At 40.5% G+C, this 20507-nt stretch overlaps 2 protein-coding genes across 2 annotated transcripts; both read right to left on the bottom strand.

Annotated features, from left to right (window-relative positions):
- Window positions 1-428: 428 nt before the first annotated feature.
- LOC119006157 (E3 ubiquitin-protein ligase NHLRC1-like) lies at window positions 429-2952 on the bottom strand. The gene is made up of 2 exons (XM_037074573.1): window positions 2847-2952; window positions 429-2736 (listed from the first exon to the last, which is right to left on the bottom strand). The coding sequence occupies exon 2, from the start codon at window positions 2431-2433 to the stop codon at window positions 1201-1203; it is 1233 nt and encodes a 410-aa protein (XP_036930468.1). The 5' UTR covers window positions 2434-2736; window positions 2847-2952; the 3' UTR covers window positions 429-1200.
- A 307-nt stretch (window positions 2953-3259) lies between these two features.
- On the bottom strand, window positions 3260-13794 carry ptdss1a (phosphatidylserine synthase 1a). Its single transcript, XM_037075735.1, has 13 exons — window positions 13303-13794; window positions 12664-12755; window positions 11920-11964; window positions 11703-11827; window positions 11416-11574; window positions 11027-11178; window positions 9870-10011; window positions 7113-7225; window positions 6865-6930; window positions 6464-6563; window positions 6159-6227; window positions 5060-5126; window positions 3260-4877 (listed from the first exon to the last, which is right to left on the bottom strand). The coding sequence occupies exons 1-13, from the start codon at window positions 13482-13484 to the stop codon at window positions 4795-4797; spliced, it is 1395 nt and encodes a 464-aa protein (XP_036931630.1). The 5' UTR covers window positions 13485-13794; the 3' UTR covers window positions 3260-4794.
- Between the last annotated feature and the right edge of the window lie 6713 nt (window positions 13795-20507).

Below are 20507 nucleotides of genomic sequence, written 5' to 3' on the forward strand. Positions count from 1 at the left end.
TTTATAATAGGATTGGATTTATATTTAACACTTGTGTTACATTGTGCAGGAGCAGGGCCGGAGCTGTGGTTTAAGGAATACTGAGGGCAGGAGTCCAAGTGTCCCCCACCTCCCTCCTTGACAGCTCTGTTTATATGTTTGTTAATGTCACACATATTTAAAAAGTATTCCTTTTGTTTTTTCTTCACCCCAAACTGTTCCTGTGGATTTGTTTATCACACACACACACACACACACACACCTTTTCGGACCTTCAAAAATGCATAATATGTGACTGTCAATTATGTGGTGTGAACTGCTCTCAGTGAACAAACACAACTAACACATATATAATTTACTTTTACGTATACTTTTGATATTGACATACATTTGATATCAGATACTTTAAGACTTTTACTTAAGTACTATTCCTACTTTCACTTTTTACAGAAGACCCCATGAAGATGACGCTATTTCTATTTGTCCGACCTGTCATCACAGGTTTACGGCCTCATTGACATGAACTGTGAGCAGTTCAGCCAAGAGTGATTTTTTTTTTTATCCCGCTTTGATTGTCTAGCCCCAAAAGGTGAAACTATCCAGTATAAGAAAACAGAAAAAAAGTATTTCATTTATTGTTTACCAGGAAATCCCACTGAAAATCAGTTCTCAGCCAAGGTAGCAGCCATACAAAATCACAGCGTAGTGAAACACAAATTATAAAACACGATATACAACAATCACAATACAGGATAACATGTATTCAAATCACTTCACTCGTTCTTCAGTTTATTGTGATGTTGATCATGTTAATGTAGCCGATTATTTATAATTTATTCATATATTTATTCTTAACCCCTTTAATCTTCTCATGACCCCTCAGATTATTCTTGGGACCCCTTTGAAAGGTCTTGACCCACTGGTTGGGAAACCAGCTATGTATTAATAATTAACACAATTTTATTATTAAAAGCTGGGACATTGACAATATACAAAAATATTAGTCTGACATTACTGCACAACATATATCCTGTCTTATATTTTTTCACATACATTGATTTCATAATGTGCAAAACAAAGCATAAAGTCGCCTAAACCACGTATTGCCTCATAGTCATATTTATTAGATTCAGTGTCAAAGTGTCAATGGTATTATCAACTAATGACTCTATAATATCAGCTACATTTCACACAGACTCTTCTAGGCCTTTTCATACTGAGCTATATGACTGGCCCAGCATCAGATTTAGCAGAATACATCTTCACTGTATGATCTCCGCTGTCCAGAACAACCAGCGTGTTGTTCAGAGACACCAGACCAGCTGGGCGGATGAGGTGGTCTCCCACCAGAGGAGTCAAGGCCGGTCCATTCTGGAGCTTCCCCAAACTCCAAATCATCCCCTGATCGGAGTCGATCACGACGACATCTCCATCTCTGTCGAACGCCACGCCGGACATGTTCAGCCTCACTGAGGACTGCAGCATGAGGCTGAAACTGTCCGTCTCATGAAGGAGGTGGAAGTCTTTTGAAAACACTCTCAGCCTGGTGCGTTGGTGCCTGTGTGCAGGAAGTTGGTCATCAGGTAAATGCTCCATCACTGCAGTGTTCCCAGTCACCTGACAGCAAGTCACTGCTTTTGGACTCTGCAGGTCTGAAATGGCTGTCTGATGCTCCAGGATGAGGCCTCGGGCATAGTCCACTTTGACCTGGGACAGTGTGCCGGCCTGGACGTCTGAGACCAAGATGTGCCCACCGCTGTCTGTGTCCACACCCCAGGGCATGTGGAAGGAGTCTTTGACTGTCAACACGTGGTTTCCCCTGGAAGTGAAAACCTTCACAGCTTTATCTCCTGCATCCGTCACCACCATGTAACCACAGGGAGTCACCGCCACATCCACTGGATAACCGATCTCCCCACTGCCACGTCCTCTTTGTCCGAAACTGTGCAGCTCCTTGCCCTGTGGGCTGAATACCACCACCCTCTTCTCTCCATCATGCACCACCACTATCGTCCCCGCGGACCCCAGAACAGCTATGCCAGTGGGGTTGATGAGAGTCCCCCATCCGCCAAAAACTGCACAGAGGTGCAGAGCTGTGGATGTCAGACCTGCAGCCAAGCCAAAGCTTCTCTTGGCCCTGTGTGGAGGAGCAGAGGATGTGGGACTCCAATGGAACAGCAGCTCCTGCAGGTCACTAAGAACCTGGCAGTGGGAGGTGCTGTCAACGCTGCACAGCTGCCGACAGAACGGGCACTCCAGCTTCCTCAGGAGAGGGTGGGACAGGGCCGTGATGCATTCCAGACAGAGTACATGGCCACAGGAAAGGTTCTGTGGTCTGCGCTCCCTCTGCTGAGTGCTGAACTTCTCGAAGCAGACTTTACACTCCAGCAAGTTGATCTGGATCTCTCTCAGAATCCCAACAGGACTCTTCGGGGAGCCAGGACTCTTGGCCATGACCGAGATATCCTGACGTTCTTTGAAACCTACTGAGGCTGTTCAGTCAGCCGACGCAGGCCGCAGGAGTTTCAGGAGACCAGTAAAAAAAGAAAGACCAGTGATCTGAAAAGAGATGATAGAGAGAATGGTGAAGCGCATATGAAGGCAGAGCACTGCAACATTTTTGTCAACACACTCATGTCCTGTGCTCTAGGCCCAACGTGTCACGTGACATTTCTTCTCACCATCGAGGCTCTCTGCTGCCCTCGTCTGGAAATCAATGTACACACACTAGCTGGGGAGGTTCCCTGGTTATGTCCCCTGTCATGTTTTTAAAAAAGACAGCCGAAGTAAATAGCATTAAAACACATTTGCTTACTCTTTTTGTATTACAACAGAAAGGTGTCACAATGATGTGCCTGAACACTCACATGTGACAGTTGCAGGTAACTCTCTCTAGATGTACCTCTGCTACAACTCTTCATGTTTAGGACTACATGGCATAGCTGTTCTATTCTATTCGCAGGGACATCAACGGTACCTTCCAATACATCTTGTTATAGGTCAGCACAAGGCAGCTATTTCAGTCTGAGTTCCGTGGTGTGCAGAGCGAGTGAAATCTGATCCCAGACAGGCAGTGCTTGAGTCAGCCAATCCGACACTCCTTTGCTGCGGCACAGCGCTCGAGGGGTCAAGCAAGGTCGCTCATGATTTCCTATTGTTAACAGCCTCCAACTTAAGTGCATGTAATAGTAAAATCAAATTATAGATCTACTGAGTAATAAAAAGAGATTTATTGTTGAAAGTTGGGTGTAAACGCGGTTCTGACGGTCCAAGAAATACAACTCACAAAAAATGTTAAGAGGAAATGTAAAATATTTTAATATGTTTCATTATTTCACAGTGAAAAAAGAACAGCACAAGTCATTTTCAACAGAATTGCTTTTGGCAAATGACATCTAAATCCAGACACAATGTACCATTTATAGTGTCTACTGTAGCCTGGTCCATTCCACAGAGGTCAACGTCTGGATTGTCGAGGATTATGAGGGATATATCTGTACTGAGATGATGCTGACAGAGCAAATGAAAATAAACATTCAGAATAGCACTCGAAGTACAGAAGAATCAAAGACATAAAGCCCAAATTTAGTCCCAGTGCAAACTGAGAAAAGTTTCGAATAAAAAAAAACAACAACATGCAAAACAGGCACAAAGAGCAAATTAAAATGTTACAATGTCAGTGAGAGACATGAAGAGAACAATACTGGCATCCTGGTGTGTGGTGTTATATAAATATCTGTTGACTACTATTGTAACATTTTCCTACCAAAACACTTGATCTGATTTAACACAGCCATGCAAATGCAACATATGCAACAACAAGAAGGTCGACAGCAAAACAAAGCCTGACAACACATGCAGGATTTTTTTTCAGTAATTGCCCTCTCTTATCAGTACAGTAAAAAAAAAAAAGAAAAAAAAAAAAAGATAGCAGCCACAGATGGACAGGAGAGTAAAATCACTCAAAGTCACAATGATTCACAAAATACTCAAACATTACAAAATGTACAGTATTTGCAAGAAAACATTCTGAAAAGTGCTTAAACTGTGTGCTTTGCTTTGTTCCAGGTCAAACAAAAAACCTCAGTTGATAACAAGCTAAAGCTGTCTTGCATTGAAATCCTGCCCACATTCAAATCCAAACATGTGTCAACATCTGTGATGTAAATAGACAATAAAAAACAGACGCTAATAAAAAAGACTTCAGCCTTCCTGGGCTATGAACATAGAGGCTCCGATTAATTTGATAAATTCTAGATAATGGCTTTTAACATTGAAATGTGTTGAACCAACATACTGGAGTTAAGACCGGTGTTAAACCGGTCAAATGCACATTAACCATCAATGATATACTGTATCATAGGATAAATGTTTCTAAATTATAGTTTCTCAGCTACAATGATCATGCAGTCACATCTAGAATCGGCAGTTTTTGTTGACGCCTCTTTCCCTCAGACATTCGCACTCTTTCTCTTGCTTTCACACTCACGCAAACCTGTGATCAGTGGTTTAGGAGGAGTTTTTTTTTTATCATTATTATTATTATTTTATTTTTTTATAACTACAGCTCACAGTTAGGCATATATCTCTGTTGTCCAAGCCTCTGTACAATCCTGCTAACACTGCATGGACCTGTTCTGTCCCTCCTGTCTCTACTCCCTCTACTGTAGCTTGGGGCTTTCTAGACTTCAATTACACCAGGAAGTGGTTGCATCTTCATCCCCCCCCCGCCTTTTTTTTTTCAACCTGTGATCCTTCACACCAGGCTCCTTGGAGTGAGTTCAGGAGTCACCCACCAGCCTTTAACTCCAACTCCTACTGGCTGTCCAGGCCGTTGATGGATTTGGTGTTCCCTCTGCGTCTGGTCGTAGGGCTGTTGTCGTCCAGCTCCGTCTCTCCTGGAACATGGGGGTCAAACACTTGGAAATAAGTTTATAAAAAGACGTGCCTGAACTTTGCACACCGACACTTGGCGTACAGCACCATTCCAAACACTAGGGGTCAGCCTTTTACAGAAGTACAGTTGAAGGTTAATGTATATTTTTTATATGGTTGATAAGTTACAATAAAGTCACTCTACCTTTAAATCCTTCTGAGAAGAAGTCAGCAGATTCTGTGTAATTACTGTCTTCACATTCTGAGAGGCTCTGTGAGAGGGGAGCAGGTCAGACACATGACACACATACCATTAACTGGACAGGGAACATATAGCAGCTAACAGACAACGTACAGCATTCATGGTACACTGAGTGATAAGTATCTTTACAGGGACATATATATGGAACATATAACATTACAGGCTTCACTGATTAAGAAACAATGGACAAACAAGGAATTTTATAAAGAGTATTAAGAGTACTTCTGTATTGACATGCAGGATTGCAGTAAATCATTTCCAGTGAGAAACATCTGCAAAACCAATTAACTTGTGGTGGACTATGATGCTTCAAATATGGAGGTTGCTGCAAGGATGCCGCGAATTATAAACTGTGGGTGCTTCACAAACATCTTTAACCCAGCAGCACAGAAGAGCTATACGGTCACCACAGTTTCAAGGTCGTCACCTGAGACTTTTATCAGCGTTTCAGTATCAGACCAAATATGAAATATGGTCACAGCCTCCACTTCTGTTCTTGAGTTATATCATCGAATAATGGCCAGAAAATTGGGTTTGCAGAACATTATGATGTTAAAGACATAACTTTATCCTATTAGATATTCATGTGAAATTTAGTAAGGATTAGCGTATGAAATCTTGAGTTATGGCCAAAAACTAGAGGTTTTGTACGGACACAATGACCATCTTTGAGTAAAAATGGATGTTTCCACAAAATCTAAAGAAATTCCCTCGAGACATTCCTGAAATATTGGTTCATGAGGATGGGACAGATGGACAAAATGAAGTGTGTGTTTCAGTTCTCAGAAGTGGTTTGTAAATGTTACAAACAGGTCAATATGGTAAAACCAACTTGAACGTAAAAGTGACTCAGGTGACCAACTTGGAACATGCTGCGATATTTACACAACTAGATGCATGTCCAGAGGGGGCTTTTGTTTCATCACTTGTACTGATGTTTAAAACAAACACATCACAAACTAAATAAACTCACTAAATTACTTAGACAATTTAGGTGACTGTTTTATTATATATATGATGTACTTTGAAGCAATAAACGTACCTTTCCTCTTGGACCATAATTTTCAGCAAACCACACCATTCCATATAGGCACAGGAATGTAATGAAGGCCTGAAACGGATCAAACAAGACAGTGTTAATAATTCAGGGAATTTTTTTCAATGTTAAAATGTTTGGGTTTTTTTAAGGTTAAATAGATAGATATGTGAGAAATAATAGAGTGTCAGCAAAGTTCAGCCACGTGTTTTCATGTGTTTCAAAGCATGATGAGCCTTCTACTAACTGCACAAGACCATCGTAAATCATTCTGACACAGAAATGTGGCAGTGCTGTGATCCTGATCTCACCAAACACAGCAGCCAGAGGATCACATAGAGGATCTGTGTTTTCGAGAACAAGTCCTGTCCAAACTTAATACACGCCAAGGCCTCCAGGAAGGCTATCGCTCTGTGAATGAGGAGAGAAAAACCAACACACACACACACACACAACTGAAACCTCTGACCCACATGGACTAAACATTCACAAAACAAACATGGCTGTGTGTGTGGCTTTTACATGACAGCAGCGACTATTTGCTTGGTGAGGTTTATCACCCCAGTAGATCAGATAACATCACCTCTCTTATTTGCTCTCAGTGTTTGAGGCTATCTGGTATGCACACCACAGGTACACTACAGTTCATATCGATACATAATGTGTAGTACAACTAATTTTGAGTCAGGGCTACAACTTCGGTTTCACTTACCCAAACACCCAGCACTGGGTCCCAACTCTCTTGCACTGTGTGTCTGTAAGGTACGCATAATATTGCCTAAAGTGAAAAGCAAACACAGCGCAAATGTTAGCAAATTTCACCTGCAGCTCCACTCACTTAAGTCTGTTTGTTAAAATTTAAAACATTTTGTCTATTCAGACAAAAAAAACAGGAATGACCTGTTCAAGGATTATTTCCCTTCTGATGAATAAATGAGCGATTCAAATACATGTTCTTACCTCACTGTCGGAGCTGTGATGATACCGATGAACAGGATCCGACACCAGCTGAGAGCATGGCTCGCAGGAAAGACGAAAATATGCTTGAGGAAGAATGTGTTCAACTCTGTTAGCTACGGACAGAGAGGGAAACAGACAGGAGAGGATAATGTTTCATATGTCTAATGTAACACAGTGAGTAATGTATATAACATTGAGAAGTAGGACAGAGCCACATTTCCATTTCTTTGCCTCTGTTCTAAAGCACATTGGTTTTGAAAGTATGAAGGCCTTAAAGCTGCAAGTCAACTTCAAGTCCAGCGTGGTACAGTACAGACTACAGAGCCAACACAATAAAAACTGTCAGTGTTGTACTCATCATGAACAATACCAGGACCCTGGAACTGAAACAGCTAAATGGCATTCAGCCCATCATGTGTGAGAAAATATATGAGAGCCACAGGTATGCCTACATGAGGAACTGACTGATCCAACAGTAATTATATATACAGAACTATATATTCCCTGTTGCGATGTGCCCTTTGATGGTTTAAGTTGCCTTGCATAACTGCCCTTCACACAAAAACTTGTTGGAAAATTGCCAGACTATTACCATATTGCCTTCTCTGTCATGAGCAGACTTTTGTCTCACATGTTTACTGGCGTTACCATGCACCAGTCTCTGGCTGTGTTCATATTCTCATACTAACTTACAATTAATACAAAATGTGATCTCAGATTGTGTATATAGTGCATTACAACTGCATAGTATGTGGATTCTATGTAAGTGAGAAATTAATAGATGAGTATCACAGATTAGCACAACTTTCTGAGTATGTGATGTGAGATTACTGTAATTACTAAACCAGCCAAAACAGAACTGTGTTTGACGTCGGACCAGTATGTTGTGATTGATATGGTCATGTGATAAATTCACATGTGATGTGATGCAGTGACATGGTCGTCTCGAGTATACGTTAGTGTGAACGGTCTTCTGGTAAATGAATGATTAATCATTAATGTAGTAGACAGTGTGCAGTTTATACTCAAGGGTGTCAAGATTGAATAATGGCCAGAAAAGTGTTTTTTCTTTGTGTGTATTTGAAAAGAGGGTTTACTAGCAGGTAATGAACTGAATGAACCAAACTGATAACCTTTCCAACCTTTCTAACCTTCACTGATTTGGTTAGGAAGAGGGCTTACTCGGGACAGATTTATGAAACTGAACTTTTTAATTCTTTGTTCTTTACTGTTGAATCACTGGAGGGTATTTTTTGTTGAACTCTGGAATCTTAATTTTTGGTGAATGTAATTGAACTTGTCTAACACTAACCTGTAAAAAGCCTGTAGACAGAGGATAAAGTCAAGTTGTGACAAACACCCCATCGTTTTCAAGAATTTAACATTGTTTTGACAGTTGTCAGCGTATACAACCGATGATCTGTTGGTCATTACAAAACCAGATGTGAATCAAACAATAGCAACTGAAATCTGAAATATTGTGAAAGATGTGGAGATTCATGCAACCCTAGTACACACTGAGTGAGTATGTTTTAGGCAGTATGTCAGCATGTAATTTTGAATCAATTTTGAAACAGTCTCTGCTTTTAGTGACCATAAATCTCCCTCACAGCAGACATGATGTCATAGCAATAGACAAGGACAGGTGTGGCAAATAATGACAGCTCTGTTCTATTTACATGTGTCAGTCGGCAATGCCAGTGAGACTACAAACACATACCCAGGACTGGCCCACCATCAAGGAATGTAGCCATTATCAAAGGTTACACCTGTGTTCAACCAGTCAGAAGGTGTGCTGTGAGTAAGGTCTACTGGCAATGAGACTCTTGATAAGTGCTTTATTACAAGCAGGTGCACTTAAAAGGTCAAACACTTAAGTCTGTAGTTGAAACATGTAGACTGTCTGTTATTACTTCTTATTTCAAGTAATACAATCTGGACCTTTCTTGATTACATCTAATGTTATAATTGTCTTTTTTCCTTCTTTTCGTTTTTAATAATCTGGCAGTTTTCTGTATGTAGATTGTAAAAAGGTAACTCGTTGCTTTGGGTTGAGGCTGGGACACTAACAAAAGATCCTCTTACAATGCAAGTCACACTTGGATTAACAAATTGGCAACAATGCTGACGGTTCATTCTGGGGGACACTTTGTCCAAGGCCCTCTCTCTCATCCACACTGGGAGTTAATGAGAGGGAGGCCTGCTGCCGTGTTATTCACTCATTTGGCCGGAAGCCTGTGTGGTTCAACCCTGTGAAGAGCAGCTAAACTGTCACCAAGATGAGCAGGGCTGAGCTGTCCCACATCTCCTCAACTAATTCTTAAAGACTGGTAATTACTTTTTAAAGCCTCAAGAGAGCTGCCTAAATGAGGGAGAGGGGAGGACAATGTTGTTTCATCACCATATGAAAATGAGAAAAACAGCAGCTTCCATTGCCAGTGGTAAAAAAACCTGGCAGCCATAGTTGACTCTTCAGTGGAGAGCATTAGAACTTCTCCCTCCATGGTTTTCTCATTCATAAATCGCTGCCAAGTAATCCAGCCTCTCTTTCACTCTTATGGGATTAGCTGTTAATGTGTGGACAGCAGGAGGCTCATGAATTATATGGATCCATGTGAGACAGGTTTTGGATTTCAACAACGGAGGGGGTAATTAGATTAGCCCGGACTTAGCATGCAGAGCTCATGGGATGATCCCCAACTAGTCAGCGCTTAAGTCACCGTGAGATGGTGAGAGATGATTTTGCCAGTGACACACCTGCCAAATGATCATGAACAGGTAGACGCCCGCCACTCGCTGCAGGGAGGACTTTGGGTCCAGCCAGCGTACGTAGGTCCAGCTCGCAGGGGTGAACTGTAACATGGCTCGCTTGATCTTCCCTGTGGTGGTGTGGATGTCCCTGGATGGGAAGCACAGGAGAAGGATTACAAAGACTTGCAGATAGATTTACAATAAGTATTATGTTAGTGCAGTAGACAATGCCTGATGAAAGCAACGCCAACGCATCAATCATTCAAGTGCACTCCGCAATGATGAAAATGTGAGATCATATTTCCAAACAACAGTTTATGCATCTTGAGATTGCATCTTGAAGGACTTGAGCGAGTGGAATATCACAGCGTTACAAAAGAGTAGTTGCAAATTTAACTCATAAGTTATGGTTACTTATCTGAATTTAGATGTTTCACTTAAGGAACACTTTTATGATATTGATTAAAGCCATCAATAAAATGTTTAAAAACACAGAGACAGGCCTGCATGATATGAGGAAAATCTGTGCTTGTGTGATAACATTGTTTAATAGTTTGACAACAATGTGACAAATTCAAGTGCCCATATCAGCCCTTCTTTCACACCTCAGCCATCGTACTATCTAACCTCACAGTCGCCACCAAATTGACACCAATTCATCTGAGGGTAGTCGACTGTTGGCTGTGGCTCGATCTGACTAGCTGAATGGTTGCATGCCGAGGCTGAATGCACGGCGCATGTTAATACAAAGATTTTTTTCCTATTTATCACTGCCACTTTGTTAGATGCATTACAGCTGATTCAGGGTTGATACCATGAAATTGATCCACAAGATTTACAGTTTAAAACACCACTTCCATTTTCACAACCTATAGCACCAATCACAATGTTGTTTACCATAACTTGCAGGTAGAAAACCTCTGCGCCACATCACTGTTGGGTAGATTTAGTTTATCAAATGCAACACAGTACATAAAAAGCACAGCAAAAAAACATCTGATGCACCACCTTGTTTGCCAAGTAAGACACCAGCTGTCTACCTGGAAGTGACTGTTGCCGTCAGTGTCATAGTGATTTGGTCTATAAATGGCTTGATAAAATAGGTATGTTTTTGTTGGTGCCGGATATAATTGTAACAGACAGCACAGGCTGTAAGGTCATACTTAATACTGGCCCAGTGGTAGGTCCTCATCTCCAGAAAACGGCAGACAGTCATGCCGAGCCAGATGCCTCCTCCATTACACAGCAGAATGTCCAGAATCACCTGGTCCCACCAGCACTCGGCAAAGTTAGGCAGCAGATGCATGAAAAACAGCTGTAGGAACAAGAGATTAGGAGGCTTTAGGAGTGTACACCATGTTTGAATCTCTGTGAACTCCTTAGACTAAAATAACATTTGATAAATGTTACATAAAATGCGGCCAAAACCCATCAATTTTCCACCAGATAAACCACTTACATCACCAGATTACATGACCTTAAAATTACAAAAAGAAAGAGACAGGCGGGCATGTGAATGTGTGATAACCTCATCGGCTGTGCGCTCCCTTACCTCAGTAAGCTCCCAGGTAATACTGATGGTCCAGCAGAGGCCATAGCTGCGAATGAGCAGGGCCTTCATACCCCATCCCCAGAAATGGCTGAATGCGAAAATGTCAAAATGGCTCAAGATCCTCTCCCAGGTGATGACATGGCAGTTCACAGCATAGTCCTGCAGAGAGGGAAGCACAGACAGCCTCATTATAATGATTGATAATCCCCCCCGCTAGTGAACACAACTGGTGCATGCAAATCAATCTGAAAATTATTTTCTGCGTAAGACTAGAGCACGCCACTCACCATTATGTCCGCCTCTCTTTTGGCATAACGCAGGTTTGGGTCGAGCCAGTACATTAGCTGCTTCACCTGCTGCCAGTTGAGGAAGATGACGAGAACCAGGAACAGGAAGTAGAGGACACTCAGACCTTAACAGCAGAGAAAACGTGACATTAAGAATGGAAATCTGAAGTCCAAACTAAATCTGGATTCCCTCTTGGAAAGTTTTAGCAGTACTCACCAAAAACTATTCGCCATATTGCCGGATGTGGTCTGGTGAACGGACCTACAGCGAGGCACATGAAGATACAATGTCAAAGATGATTGTGACTGGGAGTTCACTTTGCACTCACAAACAACAAACTACTATTTATCCAGGAACCCTTAAATCAGACTAAATCATTTAAAATAACAGACTTCTCTTGAAGATTAGCCATGGAAAATGAGTGTCATGTAAGTTCTCCTTTTTGTATGTTTATTTGCATCTCTTGACATTGCACATCCTGTGATGTGATTACTGCACATGTGCACATTGTGCAACCCTTGTATACATGCTGTGATTGTGTTAGCAATCTGGTTTCATATCATCGGTATGTAATCCAATATCAGACCATTAATTACTCAGGCTGTTATCTATTGCACATCCCTATTTTTTGCATTATTTATCACATATACTCATCATATCCCTGGACACGTCTGTCGGTGCCAGATGTGATTTAGGGATTTGAGAAGGAGCTCAAATCCCTGCAGTGAGAACTGATGAACAACATCAAAATGACCCTGGTGATGATTTAGCAATACGATCTATTTTCAAGTCATAACTCTCATAAGGGGGAGCTTCCCTGTTCTAACTAAATGTGTCATGTAATGTAGTCATTATTACTTGCTGTCCTGACATGTCTAATGTCTGTGAACCCCCTCCAGCCTAACTAAGGGCTGTGTAACTACACTTGACTACGGCCAAATTATAACTTGAGTAGCTCACCGTTAGGAAATGCCAATACACTGATGACAAGGAAGAAGGAGATGACCAGGATGAGCCCCACCCAGAGATTACTGTCAGGATTCCCATCATCTCTGCAGGCAGGGTAAACACAAACATATCCCAACAAACAGTTCAATCCACCAGTGAGACTGCTAAACAGACCATTTTAAAAACAGAGTGTACTTTCACATGTGAAAGTATGACATATCTTCAAGTTGCAAACACATCAGTGGTCTGTATTATGTTACATCTGTGAGGCCATTTGTTGTCTGCACAGCTGAAAATCACTTTAAAATGCAACATTATGACTCATTTCCTAGCTAAGTACATTGTTGTAGCTAATGCCAGCACAGGAAACAGTGTTCATCACTGGACTAACGTCACAAAACACTTATTTTTATTAGCTGGAGGTAAACAAATGAATGACAACAAAAGGGAGCAGCCATCATCTACAGTTATTTCAGCGGCTGTGTGGGGATGTACAGCTCCTTTGTGTGACACAAATCCTGTAAAGAGAAGCTACACGCTAGCTAAACCCTCCCCGTGTACCTGGCTCGGTCACAGCATCACTGCTGCTGTTAGCCGAGCGGCTAGCTGCAGCTTAGCCCTCGGAGCTAGCGTTAGCCGCGAGCGACTTACCTTGTGAAGGCGAAATACATCAAGCTGAGCACCGTGCATGTCAGCAGCGTTATCGTGTGCGGCTTGTAGAAGAAGTCTATGGTGATATCCTCAACCTGCTGCTCGTTTATCATTCGGAAATGCATTCTGTAATTCACATCATCCTTGCTCAGGGTATGAGATCCGCTGTACACGGACGCCATAGATGGACGCGGTCAGGAGAGCAGCGGCAGCAGCAGCATGCAGCGGCAGCGGCTCCTCACGAGAGAGTAGAGACCCAGCAGCAGACAGCAGGGACCACCACGACCAGGAAATACTTCAAGTAAATAGAAATTGTCACATAGCTAGATATTGGCGTGGAGGTTGTAAGTGACAGCTGAGCGGAATGAGCAACAGAGGGTTAAAAAAGACACACAAAAAACAGAAAGGGTAAGACAGCTTTAGAGAAAACGTCAACTTTTGATTGTGATTGGTGTGCATGTTTTGTAGGGAGTGTCCCAAAGCGGAAGAGTGCACATGCCCTCCTTCATCATGTGCCGCTATGATTGTTTTTTCAGCGTGACCTCCGCGCAGTGCAAGGACTCAACGAGTGAACAGACTTGAAGCTTCTGACACACCAAATGACTACACTTATCTCAAACTGTGACCACTCATGTTGGTGTTTAAAAACAAAACAAACACATGACAGCCGACAGCTTTTTTGGGGCAACTTAAACGTGGTGTAACAAAACAGTTATTTGAATGTCAAATGGAGGTGTTTCCTAGAAAACATCCCTCACTGAAAAGTACGTCTACTTGACTTTAGTTCGTGTGTGTTTGTCGCCCCCACGTGGCCGCTCCTGGCGTCACACGTCACTAAAGCCCCAAAACATCCTGCAACTCACAACAGGGTGCAAGAAGTCACCCCAAAGATCTACTGTTCATATTCTCTCTTATGTTTAAGGAGACATTTTGAGAAGTTACATTACATGTTTTTCTCTCCACTTTTAGTAAATTGAGCAAAATGGATAACACAATAATCCTGGAACGATCAGCAAGGATCAGCTTAATTGTATAAGCTGCAGAACAGGTTTGTTTTTCAGAATTACCTTAAACTTTTGCGCTTACAATGACAGATGTTACATTTTCCCCCCCTCTGTTTTTGCCCTTGATTATTGTGAGTCCAAACAACATTTCATTTGTCATTTGTAGCAAAAATATCACAGCAAATTTGTGTTACCCTTTTGTTCCCTAACTGAAGCCAAAAGCAGATTTACCATTTGGGGAATGTTAACATGTGTTTTGATCTTAAAACCAGCTTATTATTTCTGGCTGTTATCTGTCCAAAGTAGAGGAGTGTGTTGGGGGTCCACAAGAAGACAAATAAACCACTGATAAACAAAATGATAAAAATAAAAAATAAAGAAAGACAGAAAACATCAGTGGTGGCAAAAGTACTGACAATCTGTACTCAGGCACAGTTACAGTTACATTACTCAGATATTACTCAATTCTAAATAAGAGTTATAGTATTAAGATAAAACTTAAGCAAAAGTACGAAGTATTCTTCTCAAACACTCCTCGGAGTATTAGTTACTTTTTATCTCTTGATGTTCGGTGTTTCACTGTTTTTTTACATCAGTTTTTTCATTGGCCCGTTTTTGATCAGATGGTCTTATTGGCTATAAAAATGCAGATGGAAGGTTTAAATATGAATTCAAATTGTTCTTGGTACAAGTGCCCAAAAAATTATTTAATATCAGTAATATGAGGAGCTGAACTACATCTTTTCCATCCCTGTAAGATAGTGGAAAAAGTAAAAAAAAAAAGTTTAATTACTTATGGATAAAGATTTGAAGAACAATACAATAATAAGACAACAACAATAAAAATTAAGTCTTGGATTCAAGAATCTGTCAGCCGTTTCAACTTTTCTACTTCATTCAGGATTACAGGCAAGGCTTGACTTTGAGCAATAATTAGCAACAAAAGCGGAGATAGTTGGGCTTGAAGCCGCATATGTTGTGGATAGTTGGGGGCCTAAAGCACATTTTCGAGCAAATTCATCTAAAAGCGTGATGAAACTCAGGTCATACTGAAATGAGCAAGTGACCCTTGGGGTCAAGATGGCTGCCACATCCAATATGGCCGCTGCCTGAAGAGGGTTCCGCCTATAACTTTTGAACCACATGAGTAACAAATAAAAAACCTGATATCTTTTTCAGCTTAAGTGATCATGGGAAACACATAGGAATGTTAATATTTATAACCTGGTGCATCTGGACCCCTTAATCCTCCAATTCCAATATGGCCGCTGTCCAAAAAAAAAGCCGTTTTGGCTGTAGTATGGGCCTTACACCCCATTTTTCACGCCAATTCATCTACAAGCACAGATGCAGCTGACGGAATACTAAAATGATTTAGCAAGGGTGCCCGAGCCAATGGTCCCTGAGACCAAAATGATGACCAAATCCAATATGGCCGCCTCCTGGAAGGGATTAGGCCACAGCTTTTGTGCCAGATGAGATACAAATACAAACTTGATGTCTATTTTACCTTTTTTGACCATGACCATTTTCAGCCAAGTGTTTTTTTTTTCTTTCTATCTCTACCGCTCTCTCACTCTGACACACACACATGCGCAAACACACACAATTTTCTTGCACACGTTTGAATTTGAACAGTTAAAACTGTGAAAATCTTTGATTCAAACATATCTGTGATCATGAATTTAAAGAAAAGTGTTTTTGTTGTGTACCATAACATGTGACTTATGGCAAAGAGGCACACACGCACACAGTGAAGGCTGAACATGATAATATCTCAAAAACCACTGGTAGAGTGAGAAAGTCAAGGCGTGAGGTGATCTCATCTTTCAAAGTATCTGCAGGGGAGTGAAGATGTTGTCTGAACACTGTTTCAGACAGATATTGAGAGTGAAATAGTTCCGGCTCCAGACGAACTTGTTATGAATCCCAGCTTAATGCAGTGTAACTTAACAGCTACTTGAATGTCAAATGAAAGTGTTTCCAAAAAAACATCCCTCATTGAAAACTACGTTTACTTGATTTAATTTAGAGTGTGTTTGTCGCCCCCACGTGGCCACTGCTGGTGTCACACGTCACTAAAACCCCAAAACATCCTGCAGCTCACAGCAGGGTGCAAGAAGTCACCCCAAAGATCTACTGTTCATGTTCTCTCTTGTGTTTTAGGAGACACTTTACATGTATTTCTCTCCAGTAAACTGAACATAGAGATAAAAACAATAATATTGCAACGACAGAGTACCCTGGGGAAAGGATCAGCTTAGTTCAACACATTTAAATTCACAAAATTACCTAAAACTTTTACGTTTACAAAGGCAGATATTTAATTTTTCTTCCTCTGTTTTTGCTCTTGATTATTGTGAGTCCAAGCAACATTTCATTTGTCGTGTGTTGCAAATATACCACAGCAAATTTGTGTTACCCTTTTTGTTCACTAACTGATGCCAAAAGCAGATTTACCACTTAGGGAATATTTGCATATGTTTTTATCTTAAAACCAGCTTATTATTTCTGGCTGTTATCTGTCCAATGTAGAGAGGTGTGTTGGGGGTCCACAAGAAGACAAATGAACCACTAATAAACAAAATAATCACTTTTATTTGCTGATTCTCAAAGAACAGAATGAAAAATAAACAATGCTTAAAAAAAGAAAAAAGACAGAACACATCAGTGGTAGAAAGAGTACTGACAATCTGTACTCAGGTACAAGTACAGTTACATTACTCAGATATTACTCAATTACAAATAAGAGTTATAGTATTAGAATAAAACTAAAAGCAAAAGTATTCTTCTCAAACACTCCTTGGAGTGTTAGTTACTTTTTATCTGTTGAAGTTCAATGTTTCAATGTTTTTTATGTCAGTTTTCTCATTGGCCCGTTTTTGATCAGATGGTCTTATTGGCTACAGAAATGTAGATGGAAGGTTTAAATATGAATTCAAATTGTTCTTGGTACAAGTGCCCAAAAAATGATTTAAGCTCACTTTTTCCACCCTTGTGAAATCGTGGATCTAAGTAAAAAAAGCTAAATCACTTATGGATAAATATTTGAAAAACAATAAAGATTAAGTCTTGAACTGAAGAATCTGTCAGCCGTCTCAACATTTCTACTTCATTCAAGATAAGAACAGTCAGGATTACCCATGTTGACGGACAGCTGGGTATCAATAATCCACTAAAGTGAGCCAAAGTGGTGGTCTACAGTACCACAATGCAGAATAATAGTCAAGCAGCACAAAATCTCTTACAACCTTAAAAACGAACATTTGAATCACGTACAATGCAACAATATAATCACAATGCAATATAATCAGGCAAACATATAAAACAATAACTGATGTCCAACAAGTGGAGCACTCACATAAAAGCTGCTGTTTGCATATTTTCCAACTACTTCTGAAATGAAAAGAATTGGTATTTTTTACATTCTTTGTTCATTTGCATGTAGAGGGATCAATGTTTGACATTGACACTCCACATTGTCAATAAGTGGTCGGTCGTTGGTTTGTTGAGCTCCATCACACCTTTAATCTCAGTCTCCTTGTTTCAGCAGTATGATGGGCTGCAGAACAAAGAAGGAGCAAGATTACTTACAAAGAATCTTCTTCCTCTTCCTGCATTTGTATATGTGAAGAAAACGACGTACCAAAGTGTTGAAACTTTGTCTGCATACAGCTTTACTCAACCAGTAGATCAGGAACACGGCCATTAACTTTTCAACAACCAGCAGAGTCAAAATCAGCCCCATGATTCCTTCAATGAACTATAAAAATAGTAGAAGTAAATACACATTTGCTATTTCAGAGAGACACAGAGGTTACTTAATACAAGATAGATGCTGTTTACCTTTATCCTGTTCCGCGGTGATGTAAACGCTAAATCCAATCCACACACGCAGCCTGCAGCAAGTGACCAGAAGAGGCTGATGATGTTCAGGGAGAATGACAGCTTTGTCTGGAGGGTAAAAACACAGTAATGATGCAGCTGTTACTGAAAAACATGAGGAACCAAAAGAAAATACATCACAATACTGAAGACGTTTCTCACAAAACCAGGATCAAACTACTTGTGGTGATTTTGATCCATGTTTCAAATGAACAGATTCAAATTATTTACACATTCCGAAAATACGAAGAACAGATTTTTATCTTACCACATGCATGTTGGGAGATCGTCCAGCTGCGTAGGACAGCATGCCAGAGACCACAAACTAATATGATGATAATACATAGAAGGTATAATACTGACGTATGCAGAAAATCAAAGAATGCAAAGTAAATAACAATGGAAATGTTTTCTAAGTGTATTCCCCTTAGTTATACAGGTTTTTCCCTAAATCATCATTGAATAACATTTTTATTTTTACATCTGTACTTACCACAACACTGGGTAGAGTGTAGATAGGTGTGAGGATCTGTCCGTAGGGATGTCTGGGATAAAAAAGCAGACCGAGGGTGACAAGGAACACACCAGCGATGGCCTGGACCGCCTAACAAGAAAAGAGAAAGATACCTCATCACAGTGCTGCATCTCAGTCGAGTTAAAGCAAAAAATACGGGCTCATGATGATGACTCCACCTGTGTAAGAAACAATTCAACTTACCCCGACAGGTTTAGGTTTCCCATTGAGTGCAAAGACCTTGTAGGAATCTTTGTACACACAGCGAAATTTCTCCGGCATCAGTTGACCCTCCCGAGCGTCGTTCAGACTCCCAATGGGAATGGTGATGATCATTGATTCGTCACACACAAATGTCTTCTTCATTCTCCTGGGAATAAAAACAAAGGTAAAGGATGTTAAAGCAGGTTACATCTCTGTGGTGATCTGTCGCTGAGGTCTTCATCCATTACCTTCCTCACTTCTCGTGTCTGGATTCAGATCTGAACTTCTCTCTTCTCTGTAAAATGAGTTTGATGAGGAAATGACCCAGGAAGCCAAGTGTTTTTTTTTTTCTTTCTATGTCTACCGCTCTCTCACTCTGACACACACACATGCGCAAACACACACAATTTTCTTGCACACTTTTGAATTTGAACAGTTAAAACTGTGAAAATCTTTGATTCAAACATATCTGTGATCATGAATTTAAAGAAAAGTGTTTTTGTTGTGTACCATAACATATCACTTATGGCAAAGAGGCACACACGCACACACACACACACACACACACACACACACACACACACACACAGTGAAGGCTGAACATGATAATATCTCAAAAAACACTGGTAGATTGAGAAAGTCAAGGCGTGAGGTGATCTCATCTTTCAAAGTATCTGCAGGGAAGTGAAGATGTTGTCTGAACAGTTTCAGACAGATATTGAGAGTGAAATAGTTCCGGCTCCAGACGAACATGTTATGAATCCCAACTTAATGTGGTGTAACAAAACAACTATTTGAATGTCAAATGAAAGTGTTTCCTAGAAAACATCCCTCACTGAAAACTACGTTTACTTGATTTAATTTAGAGTGTGTTTGTCGCCCCCACGCGGCCGCTGCTGGTGTCACACGTCACTAAACCCCCAAAACATCCTGCAGCTCACAGCAGGGTGCAAGAAGTCACCCCAAAGATCTACTGTTCATGTTCTCTCTTATGTATTAGGAGACATTTTATGTGTTTTTCTCTCCAGAAAATTGAGCATAGAGGTAAAAACAATAATATTGCAATGACAGAGCACCCTGGGGAAAGGATCAGCTTGGTTCAACACATTTGGATTTACAAAATTACCTAAAACTTTTACGTTTACAAAGGCAGATATTTAATTTTTCTTTCTCTGTTGTTGCTCTTGATTATTGTGAGTCCAAACAACATTTCATTTGTCATTTGTAGCAAAAATATTACATCAAAATTGTGTTACCCTTTGTTTCCTAACTGATGCCAAAATCAGATTTACCACTCCGGGAATATTCACATATGTTTTTATCTTAAAACCAGCTTATTATTTCTGGCTGTTATCTGTCCAATGTAGAGGAGTGTGTTGGGGGTCCACAAGAAGACAAATGAACCACTAATAAACAAAATAATCACTTTTATTTGCTGATTCTCAAAGAACAGAATGAAAAATAAACAATGATTAAAAAAAGAAAGAAAGACAGAAAACATCAGCGTTAGAAGGAGTCCTGACAATCTGTACTCAGGTACAAGTACAGTTACATTACTCAGATATTACTCAATTACAAATAAGAGTTATAGTATTTAA

Source organism: Acanthopagrus latus, chromosome 17, assembly GCF_904848185.1.
Source record: "Acanthopagrus latus isolate v.2019 chromosome 17, fAcaLat1.1, whole genome shotgun sequence".
NCBI lineage: Eukaryota > Metazoa > Chordata > Actinopteri > Spariformes > Sparidae > Acanthopagrus > Acanthopagrus latus.